The sequence below is a fragment of the Lycorma delicatula genome, chromosome 9, assembly GCF_047948215.1.
Source record: "Lycorma delicatula isolate Av1 chromosome 9, ASM4794821v1, whole genome shotgun sequence".
NCBI classification, from domain to species: domain Eukaryota; kingdom Metazoa; phylum Arthropoda; class Insecta; order Hemiptera; family Fulgoridae; genus Lycorma; species Lycorma delicatula.
In genome coordinates, this window is record NC_134463.1 from 127,591,066 (window position 1) to 127,603,862 (window position 12,797).

At 31.7% G+C, this 12,797-nt stretch overlaps 1 protein-coding gene across 8 annotated transcripts in view; it reads right to left on the reverse strand.

Moving 5' to 3' along the window:
- The window catches only part of LOC142330508 (uncharacterized), a 235,892-nt gene that overhangs the window by 21,894 nt on the left and 201,201 nt on the right, over window positions 1–12,797 (reverse strand). For 7 of the 8 annotated variants that reach the window (XM_075375821.1, XM_075375820.1, XM_075375819.1 and 4 more), the window contains 5 exons: window positions 11,355–11,530; window positions 8,893–9,109; window positions 5,701–5,865; window positions 4,933–5,120; window positions 323–442 (listed from right to left, as the gene is read on the reverse strand). In XM_075375821.1, coding sequence (XP_075231936.1) covers window positions 323–442; window positions 4,933–5,120; window positions 5,701–5,865; window positions 8,893–9,109; window positions 11,355–11,530 — 866 coding nt within the window. The remainder of the gene's footprint in view (window positions 1–322; window positions 443–4,932; window positions 5,121–5,700; window positions 5,866–8,892; window positions 9,110–11,354; window positions 11,531–12,797) is intronic. The other variant, XM_075375822.1, reaches the window with a different exon arrangement.

Consider the following 12,797-nt stretch of genomic DNA (forward strand, 5'->3'; position numbering starts at 1 on the left):
ATAAGAATTTCCAGGAATTTTGTCTGCACTGATTTTCTCTTAAAAGAACCATTGGTCTTACATGAATGAATATTTTAAAAGTGTATTTATTGAATTTTTTAAGCTAAATAATTATTTAAATGATAAAACAATGGATTATTTGTATCGGGTAGATTTAATAACTACAAACAGCTTTAAATTGAACCTAAGAGATAAATCATTACAGCTTGTCACCAATTAAGTAGTTTTCCATTACGAAAGCTCTTAACTCTGCCAAAAGGACGTATTTTAATAAAACATTTTTCATATATTATCATACATTAATTTAATTCAATAAAATTACCTGTCTCTACATTTTGCAGTAGAATTAATAGTTAAGTCGCTTAATGATGACCTGGTGGAAAAGACACACGGGCTACCCTCAGTAGCAAAACATTCTGTTTCATCATCAGCACAAACACCCCTATAGGAAAAAAAAGACAACATAAAAATATGTTTATACTCTATACGGTATAAAATATTTTCAAATAGTTCTTAGATTTGAGAGAGTGCATCTTGTTCAAAATAATAATTGTGAAAAGTAAAATTTATTTTATAATTTGGTCGAGTTAATGATGAAATAATAAGGCCAGAAAAGAAATTTGCTGGTCTGCGTAGGTCAAAAAATTTTGTAAAAAATGTCAGCAAGTCAGAAATAAACATAATGACTGGCAGGAGATATTACCATAACAGCAGATCAGATTCAAATTTTTGAAACAATATAACCGCATGGGAATTGATATTGTGTTCTATTTATTTAATATGTTTCAATATTCATTCATTGACCAACCTTCCATTAGAATAGAAAAACCACACAAAAGAAACAGTAACAAGCAAAAAAAAAAAAAACACATTAACCTAAATCGATGTCAAATCCACGTTCAAGGCAATCGTTTAAAAAAATACAAAGGGTTCATAACAAGCCAGTCAAATAACTAGTTTAAATCTTTTCAAAGGAGCTTCTTTTGCATGCTTAGGAAGCATATTAAAAATGTAATACTCCTTACAGGCCGGCTGTTTTTCTTTAAATTAGTACAGCTGTAAGCAACATTGTATCATCTTCATTTCTCATGTAATATTCATATACATTTAATCTCTGAATAATATTTGCTCAAATTACATTTAACCTCCAACAAAAAAAAGGATCGTAAACTGCTAAAATTTTTAGTTCTACAAAACAGTAGCTAACAGTGTCCAATTAGGTAATTTATTCATGATAATTCTCAATGCCTTCTAATACAGATATCAAAAATATGACTTGACTGACCCCAGATAAACAAACTGTATCAAGTGGCTCTGAAAAAGGCTATAATATTCATTCACAAACAGTCTCTTAAAATACAAAATCTCAACTTCCTTAGAACAAACAAAACTTTGGATAACTCATTACATACAAATGAAACATCTGATTTCCAAATAAGAGTGGGGTACAAATGAAAGCAAAGAAGTTTAACACTATCAACATCATTCTCAATTTCCCACAGACAAACATCATCACTTGGGTTTACTTAAGACAAATCGGTTGGAGGAAAATCATTACTTGGCCCTTAATAGCATTTGCACCTGCATTCTCTCGAGTTCACTTAAACAACGATGAATAACAATGAAAGTAGTATCAACAGCGTACAAAAGTGGAGAGGGACTGAGATACAGAGGCAGATCATTAATCATGATCAAAAACAGGAAGGGGCCCAAAATTGATCTGCAGGAGACTATGCATGACATCCACAGCTTCAATAAAGTCCTGTTAATATATATAACTTGCTTTCTTTTTGTTTAAATATGACTGAAGAAGCCATAATGCATGTTTAGATGTAACATTAACAGTAACTTTTCAATAAACAGTTAATTGATATAATGTGAAAGGCTTTTGATAGATCACAAAGTGTGAAGAATACCACATTTTTATTTTCAAATGCATCTATTAATAATTCTGTGAAATATTTCAGAGCTTGAGTTGTAAACTTGTTTGGATAGAAAACAAACTGATTAGGCAATAAAAGCTCATATTCATTAAAGTACCTAAACGATTGATCATTCATCAAGCTTTCAAAGACCTTACAAAAGACAGGAACAAGACTAATAGGGCAATAACTGCCTGGTTCAGTCCAGGCAGTTGCGTCCTTATGTATAGGTATAATTTTATTTAATTTTAATGGACTAAACACCTGAATTCAAAAACCTAAGTTAATTACCGTAGTCAGAGAAGTAATAGTAAAGAGATTATTGTCTTAATGAAATGATTACTAAAGTCATAATAACAGGAGGACCTGGAATTTGTAATCACCAATCACCATAACCACTCTGTGTACATTAGCTTCACTTATAGGCTCCCGGTCAAGCTTATGAGTTACCCCTCTATCTGACCTGAACCCTTGAATAGCTAACATCATTTACATAACCATCACGCTTGGAAGCAATCAAATTAATAAGTCCAATTTACCTCACTCCTAGTAAGTAAGAATGAGCACCACTTACTCTCTGAATGTAGATAATAAAATGCTGAACCGGTAGATAAATGATTAGGTGAAGATAGTTCAAAACATTCCCTATCAATAATTTGTGATAGATGTAAAATATGGGATTTTGATTAACAACCGATTAACATTTACACTGTAACTAGATTTAAAGAAAGTAGTAATAATGTAATCAAGACAAGGCTTCCCTCTGGTGGAGCAATGCTAGTATAAGTTAAAGGACCTGAGAAAGTCGAACCTAAGTCTAGTACGTGGTAGATGGTAGATGTGGTAATTGTAGATTCATTGAAATCATTATTAAGATCCGTACGTAAGACAAAATCAGCATTAGGCCTATTTTTTATAAAATCAGCCAAACACAACTCTAGCTAAAAATGAAAAACTTCTAGAGCTCTAGTAAGCGAACAATACATTGAAATTACAAAGATATTTTCACATAAAAGATAAATCCCACAGATTTCAAAATCTTTATCGACCAATAAATCACCCAAGTAATATAATCAAACACAAGTTGGGCTATAATCAGAATAGAACAACCACCCTTTACAGTAGGAGCTACACTTTACTGTCCCTTCTGACAGTAGGAGCTAGCAAGTATATATATATAGTTGTGGAACATGTAACTTTATTTCAGCCTCACTGAGAAAGCGCTTATTTAAATACATCACATCAGTCTTGTAATCTAAGTGAAATTCCTCAATATCACTAAATTTACCCTTAAAACCTTGAGAATTAAAATGAACAATCAGAAGTTATTAATTATTTTACTACAGACTAACTGACAATTTGTATCAAAATTGTTAGGCCCATCTTGAGTCTATAAACTGAACTTGATATTAAAATTATTAGTCACAATTCTTAAACAAGCATTTAGTTGACCAAAAATTTAATAATTTGAAGCCAAATAATCAACTTGAGTTACATATCTCAATATTAGCAATCTTGATTAATTTATTATTGTGCAGAGACGATACCTAACAAGGTATGGTCGGTGCAATACAATTTACATTAATGCAATTCAGCACCAAGTTCTCCCAAACCTCAATAAAAATGAGTAATGTTCTCTTCATTCAAAAAGTGTGTGAAATCACTAGTCACAAAAACAATATCATTAGACTTCAAATATGATAGTTCATCTCCTCCTGATAGTAACATAAATTACTGGCTTTGGCCCCAGGATAACAAATCCCAGTAATTTATATTGAAAGGAATGATATTCATCCAAAATTCTAGTTAAATTACGTCCCACTAACAACTAACAACACTTTTTATTACATAAAAAAATAACCAATGTTTAAAAAATATTTATTAAAATAATGATAAATAACAATCAGAACTGAAAACAATTTCAGATCTATTTCAAAAGAATTAAATGAAAATAAGTAAAAATAAATCTATTCCTGTTCAAATTAATATACATTTGAAATCAGGGTAACAACTCTAGACCACTGAAAATTATGAAAATTTTGATCTTTGAGATACATCTTATTTCAAGTTAAATATATGTAAATAAATGATATAATATTATATAAATTGAACTAAGTCCAATGTTGAAATTTTATTCTTGTTATTATTTAAATGGAGTTGTATTTCATGTAAAGTTTCATTATTTTAGTAAATTTTTAAAAATTGTACACATTTTTCATCTTAACAGTTTTACAAAAATTTAAATCAGTAATACTAATCTTGTTAATTTAATAAAAATGAACAAAAAAACAGCATTGATATGTTTTATCTCAATTTATGAAAATAATAATTTATTTAATTTATTATAATTTATTTATATTAATAAATTAAATAATATATTATTAATAATTTAATTTAATGAGACTGAGAAATAATTTTTCACTTTTATTTACAATAACAAATATAAATAATCTTTTATTACAATCAAAGAAAAATAAATATTACTTTAAAGAAAAATTCAATATTAGAATAATAACATTACACAATTAAAATTTACGAAAATAAATTCACAACTGTCTGTGAAAATCTAGGCCTCACTTTTCAAAAAATGAGTTATACATATTGCGCTGATGTTTGTTTCATAAGTACAATGAGATAACAGATTACAATAAAATATTCAGCGGGTTAAAATTATTATATCACAAGTCTATAACCATCATTTTTGTTCAGAATTAAAAATCTATCGTTTGTATCAAATAATTGATAACTGTAGTTTAAAATATTTTTTTCACCAGTCTTCTGAGTTTTTGTTTTAATTCAAAACCGCATGGAATACGTGAACCCAACAATGAAAATTAGTTTTTACTTAACCAAAATAATGAAATATTACAAAAATACAACTCCAGTAAAACAATAACAAAAGAATAAAATTGAAACAGTACGGTCTTGAAGTTCAACTTATAGCATCCATGAGTGTGCGCACACACACACACACAAATTGAAATGCATTATCCCGCAGTACTATACTTACTTTAATTCTCTAATTCGGGAACTGCTAGGTACCGGAGCAGCAGGTGACGAATTATGCGGTTGTGATGTCACAGGAGATGGTTCGTGTTTCTCCAAAGACTGATTCAAGGAAGGCTGTTTCACTTCTTTCTTTATCGGTGTAACACGACTTTCTTGTCCTTGCTGTCGTTGCTGTTTTAAATGCCTAGCCTAAAACAGTAATTACATTCATTTTTATAATTTAACAATTACATCATTTATAAGTTGTTAACAAGCGGTAATGTGCACTAACTTCAATCGCAATAGTTAATGACAGAAATCGAATTAGTCTTTGTGATAGCAAAGAGAATAATACATTTGACAAATCAGTTTGTTTGTGTAACTGTTACTAAAAAACACTCCCGCTCCACTCTGAGCTCTGTTTATATAGGTCAGACTCTAATAGTGATTCAAGCTGAAAATGTGGAAAAACTGGTAAAGCTGAAGCTTTATCATGGTATGATCTGATAGCAGAAGAGACTTATATACCTTTCAAAGATTTTTCAGTAAACTTTGGAGTTTTCCATAGACAATCATTATTCTGCTTCATTTTAACATCATATTTGATTTGTCAATCAAGAGTAACAATCAACCAATATAGTATAATAATAATAATTTATATGGTATTAATAATGCAACACACGCTAATTAATAAAACATCTGGCTGAAAACTAACATCACTGTAATAACGGTTTAACAGTCGATATACCAACACCCGATTTACAAACAAGATATAATGGTTATAACTAACCTGAGGCATAGCAGACTGTATGCATTCTGCGAGGATGTTATCTTGATCAGAAGAGCCATCATCAGACAAAGCACACAACATAGACAAATCAGAATGCGATGTGGCATGGCTGATGTTAGCCGGCGTTCCTTCTGTGCAGAATTCTGTTGTAGTGTCTTCATTAAACTAGAAAAAATTAATACGAAAACATAAATCCAAAATTCATGTCACTTCATAGAGAAATTTTTGAGATTGATCACTTTCTTCATTTCAAGTTAAAAAGATGACAAAGAAATAATGTGGTCAGCAAGATTCTCGACAATCTTTAACCAGCCTGACAGCAGAAGTATAATCAAAAATGCTAGAAATCTTAACCTCTCTGAGCTAAATTTGAACTACCAATTCTTTAATTAGAAACAAACATTACACAGCTGAAATATTATGATTTTTTTGTAACATAATTTATTTTGTAATTTATTGAGGACATTTTTATTGTAATGCCCTTCAGTAAAATTCACAAAAATGATTAATTAATTAATTCATTAAAATGAATTATGAGTCAATCATAACAGCAAAATTTATAAACTTTTATTTGTTTTTATGAAGTACTAGCTAACATTAAAAAGATCATATCAGAAATGTAGAATAATCTGTTAAAAATAATAGTTCATGTTTATTACCGATCAAATTAAACAAAATAAAACCAAACAGTATGCAAGACAAGTAATGTAAAAGAAATCTAACAAATTCAAAATCCAAAGGATATCTAAAAACGTTTTAACTCCACAATCACAATAACAACATTAATCATTTTTAAACATGCTAACAAAGTAATAAAGTAACAAGTAGTTCAGCTGCTACTTGTCCATGATAACAGCCTATTTTCATCAGGACTGTGGAACAGCAAACACATCTTGGGATAAAGAGTACACTTTATCTGTGTAAATTCAACTGAAGACATCAACTGGCTTGTGATATTTTCAAAACTTATGGCAGCAGAACTTCTTCTTTAAGGATACTTGAAGTCTTGTATATCAACTTGAAGGAACTTGTATATCAAACCACAAAATGTCCAGCAGCTAAAGGAATGCATTTTTGCTAGGGTAATGAAAATAAACATTAATCTACTGGAGCATGTCATGGATGATTTTATCCATAGAATGAGTGAACGTGTTTGTTACCAAGCTGGTGATTTAACTGATGTCACTTTCAGAACAGTAAACCTGTATGCTAAATTGCAAATAAAAAAGTTTTTATTACGATACTTTTTCTTTTTCATACAACCCACTATTTGAATATAAAATTCACAACATACAAGGTCTGTTCAGAAAATAACCGAACATTTTTAATTATGTGGCAATGGAGATATTTAGTGACGTGTGGTTGGCAGCATTGTATTCCACACAACCTCCTCTGTAACCACATGTTCTTGGATTGTTGATATCTTGTTTAGTGTTTGTGTTATTGTTAATTGAGTGCAACGTGTATAAATGTTAGTAGCGATTTTTAAATGTGCAATTTTCAGGAGCAACGTACAACATAAAATTTTGCATGAAACTGGGGAAAACTTTCACAATGTTTCAATTTTTGAAACAAGCTTATGGAGATGATGCTCTGGGTTCTATGCAATGTTACGATGGTTTTCACAATTTAAAAGTGGTTGTTAGTAAACTGAAGATGACCCACGACCAGGAAAGCCTTCGACTTCAACTAATGACATCCATTTCAGATCAACGATCTGGTGTATGCAAATCGTTGATTGGGTGTCAGAGAATTTGCAGATGAGTTTAGCATCTCAACTAGATCATGCTAAAACATTTTGACTGAAAAACTGACCGTGCGTTGAGGAGTTACAGCTAAGTTTGTTCCACGTTTGATGACCGAACAGCAGAAAAAACATCCAGTGAACGTTAGTCAGCAACTTCTTGAACAAGCCGCTGACGATGAAACATTCATGCAAAAGATCACATCGGGAGAAAAAAGCTGGGTTTACAGCTACGACATCAAGACAAATGTTCAAATCATCACAATGGATAAGCAAAGGGTCTCCACGCCCCAAGAAAGCACATCAGTCTTGTTCCAACGTCAAAGTGATGCTCTCTGTTTTTTAGTTTTTAATGGAATTGTGAATTTTTAATTCTTTCCTCAAAGTGAAACGGTGAACCACGCGTACTATCAAGGTGTTTTACAACAGTTACATGAAAAAATGCACAAAAAGAGACCAGAGTTGTGGCAAGACAACTCGTGGTGAAGGAACCATGTTCCTTCACCACGATAATGCGCCCGCACACTCAGCTTTGTCAATTCGTCAGTTTCGTGCCAAAAATCAGACAACTGTCCTCCCTCAGCCTCCCTACTCGCTAGACCTGACTCCTTGTGACTTTTTCTTATTTCCTAAATTAAAATCAGTAATGTAAGAATGCCACTCTGAGACTATTAATTACATTTAAACAAATTCATCGCGGCCCTTAAAGGCCATTTCAAATGAAGCTATCCAGGACTGCTTCAAGAAGTGGAAACACTGCTGGGAAAAGTGTGTGAATAGGGAGGAGAGTACTCTGAAGAGGAAAAGGACCAATAATCTGTAAAATTAATAATAAAGATTAAAAAAAAATAAAGTTTAATTATTTCTTTACAGACCTTGTTCTATCAATGACAGATAGCATTGGAAAAGCAAAACTTACAAGCCACAGGTGTCCTGTAATGCACCAGTGCTAACATAAATACCGGACAATGGAACCGTGAAAAAAATTACGTTTTAAAAAAATACTGCAGCCAATGTGTTAAATCACTGATTTGAATGATTACCTGCTATTAGTATTTTGTTGTTGCATTCGAATAATATTAATGCAAGCAGCCAACACTGCATCTATATTCTGCTGAGATTTCCATTTTTCTTTATCAGACTTTTCATTTTTCTTAACTAGCAAAATACAGTATTAAATATTAATACTTAAGTATTAAATACAGTAGAGTATTACTACTAAATATGTTTTAAAACCATCATATTCTATCAGAAAATAAATTTTAAAAAAATTTACCATTAATAACCCTCAAGTTATTCAACAAAGATAAGTAAATTCTACGTGTAACTAAAACACATTCAATGTGAAGGTAGGTGCCAGAATTACAACTCATTTTTTCAAAAGTAAAAATTTATCTTACACGCTGCATTTTATTACAATTGTTTTTTGAAATATATGAAATACATACACTTGTAGTTGTTGTCACGCCATTACTATCACAAACTTCGGTGGTGTTGTGTCTACCGCTGCTGCTACGAGTTGTCAGTGAAGAACTGACACCAGTACAACCGACAGTACTTGTATGGTTAAATTTAATCGGAATTCCACTTAATCTTGGTTTTGGCAATCTACTATTTATAACACCACCACCTGTACTGCTACTTTTTGGTGTCTTAACATGTTGCCTGCAAATAATAAATTTCATATGTAAAACAGGTATTTATTAACTAGAAAATAATTCAATTAATTATAAACAATATTTCCATATATACTCGCTTAAAGTTTCTTAATATTAAAACTATTATAAGAGCACATTTATATCTTAGCAGTATCTTTGTTTGAAACTGTATTTTTTCTATTAAGATTATTATACAGTTAGAACCTTTTAAAAATTCTAGGAGCATATTGCGTTTCACTAATGTGATACATGTACAAAGATTTTTTCACTCTGAAATTCATCATGTACAATTAATTTTTTTATTTTTTATTTTTATGTAAGTTAAGTGTGGGTAGATCAGTATTTTTTATCTTCTAGTTTTTAAATATTTCTTGCCTAAGTGAATAAATAAGTACAATTATAACAATTCATTTCTGAGAGGTGTGGATTTTACATAGAGTTCTTTTATTTGATTTTTGGGTAATGAGGATCAGACAAGTAATGTCTCTGTAGTTTTACTCATAAAAAAGAAAGTTTACAAAAGGTTGAGCAGTATAACAAGTTGAAAATATGACAATAATGGTTTTCTGAAAGTTTTGAAATAGTTTTTATAAGTCGCTTTTTCATATCCACAAGGCGACTCCCAAACTCCATACGTTTGGAAAGAAACCATGCATATACCACCCATCTCTGTCTCACATCACCAGTCCTGCCAAATACCAAAACAAAACCTTCCTCCTCTATTTCCCGAATACGCTGCACAATCAGTTCACCCGACTTCTTCACAGCGTAATGTAACTGATGTACCGACACAAGGATGTAAATTGAAAAATTCACTAGAACACCTTCACATTAAATAGTGCCATCTATTTATATTAATAATTATCCTATCTATTTATAGTCTTTCCCCCTGTCACAGTAACAGGATACTGTGAGCCCTCAACAGAATATAACAGTAGCTTTTATACCTCATTCAGTTAGCCCAAAAAGGGCGTAAAGCGTAATAGCCTCGCATGCACCTATTTGCAAAATTTTCACATTTTAAAATTTAGACCCTAATCTTAGCAACACTCAAAAAATACTCCTTGAATCTGAATTTCTCATCAAGGGGAAACCCCAAATATAGTTGCAATGAAACAAAGAGGATAGCCGGTCATAAAAAAAATGGGCTCATCGTGTAGAGGCCAAACAAACCTTCAGCAGCATCATGTTGATCTTCTCAGGGCTTATTACAATTTTGTGTTGATCGCTCCATACATCTAATACTCTACAAGCATGAGTTGCCTGGAATTCAATCTCATTCCGCGAGTCTCCTTTGACCAGCAGCAGCCCACCATTAGTATCGATGATGACAGAACATCTACTGGGCAAACCCAATTATGTGAGAGAGTTGAAACTCCACAACCCAAAGCAGAGGGCCCAGAACACTAACTTGGGGACACTCCTGGGCCATTATAAAACACCACATATCGGTTACAAAAGTAACTTTGTAGCATGCCAATCTCATCACATGTGTGCGCATGCCGTTGTAATTGATACAAGACAGAGAACCACAAGTTGTAAAATGCCCTAGATATATCCAAAAATGTACCCAGGATGTATGCAGAGTCCTGTAAACTACATTTAAAAATTTTAAATATGATATAAAATAAAAATTCATTCTTATTATTATTACTAATAAAGTAATAAATTTTATACAAAAATACTGTAGCTAGGGATGTATAAACTGTAATACATAATGTATGATCTGTAGCTAGGGCTTTTATACAAAAATAATGCACTAAGGATTAAATTCATACCAGACTTGGGTGACTGGTGCGTTACCTACGGGTAGGAAGGTGATTCAGTTCATTCTATAGACTATAGTTTTCAGTCTTGCTTGAGACTAGAGATGTTTAGATATGTGTTTTGTTATTTTTAGTAATAGCTACACTTATGGAAATGTCACTTGTGGCATTCGCATCAATATCATCCTGGGCTGAGGCGACAGAAATGTCATATACCAAGGTTTAAAAGATGACCTCTGGTAAAGCCCATAAAGGCTAGTTATAGACGGGGTGGTTGGAGGGTGCTTTCCCTACAGAATCGAAATGATCAGTACTGCACTATTTGAATATAAAATTCACAAACAATTCTATCAATGATAGACAGCAAGACACAAGGATGACAGTACATTATTGGAAACATGAATACCAGACAACGGGACAGTGGAAAAATTACATGTATTTAAAAAATTGCTGCAGCCGTGTAAAATCATTGATTTCAATGTCTACCTGCTATTAGTATTCTGTTGTTGCATTCCAATATTAATGCAAGCAGCCAACATTACATCTTCATCTTCCTCTTCACTCACTGGTGCCAACATTGCATCTACATCCTGCTGTGATTGTTGTTTTTCTTTATCAGACTTTTCATTTTTCTTAACTACCAAAATACCACTATCCTGTTGCTGCAACAAAAACAAATGTAACTGATATCAAGTTATAAAAATCAAAAGTACAAACAAATAAAATATCACAATAAGAGGCTACAAAACATTAACATTAACACGTTCAGTGCCAATGATAATGTAGTTATTACATTCTACATTCTACGTTGTTGTAGCAATCAAACCTTCATTCGCATTCTTTATATTCTAGCAGTGTGTCATTTGATACATAAACAATGTAAATTCATACTTTGTCTCTGTTTTTTAATTACTTATGAAATACCAGGACCTTCATAACCAAATAGGTAACGACTAAACATAAAAAAAGTAATATCCGAGTTTGAATTAAAAAAAATTTAGAAAACAATAGTAGATGAAGATTAGTGACCGACTATGAGAGGGGGAATAATAGTGGCTACGAGAATGAAACCGGAAAAGATGACAAAGAAAACATGACATTATTACAGAACAAACTTCCAACGATGATGGTTTTGAAAACTTAGTTAACAGACTCCTACTGCTAATAACCAAACGCCTACAAATTTACCTTCTAATATTTTGTGGGCATCAGAAACGCCATATTTGAAAAATATTCTGTTTACCAGAAATCCAGGTTTACATGCACCAATTTCTAATGAAGGTAAGCCGATTGATTTTTTTATTTGTTTGCCAATGATGAATTTTTTTAATCTTCTGTTCCTTGAAACAAAGCGGTATACGGAAATTTGAAAGCCGAAACTATTTCTCCCAAGTCACATATGCTCTCATTTATTATTATGTTGAACAAATGTTCAACAGCTGAACAGAGATGAGTTACAAATATTTTTATTATTTAACTAGTCGTAACATTAAATTGAATAGATTGAAGGGCTAGTGGCTTAACCGTCATTTATATAAATTCCATGTTTCTACGATTTTACGGGATGAAATAGATTTTAAGATGCCTCCATTTTTGTCAAAATCAGCCAGAAGATCTTGGCCATAGACCTTCTGACCACTTATATAAAATAAGACCGCCGCTTGATTTTTTTTAATAATAAAATTAACACTTTGAATAATCATCATAAAGAATTATGCGCTGATGAATCAATGTTGTTACGGCAAGGTCGATTAATAAGATAATATATAAAAAGTAAAAAGCATTAATACAGAATAAAACTATCTTCTAACTGAAGCTGACAGTACAATATTAAAGCTAAACGTATATGCTGGTGTTATGGGCGATATGGGGGGAAAGGATCTTGCAGAAAATGTTTATTTCATTTAACAGGTGGAAAATTAAAGGCAG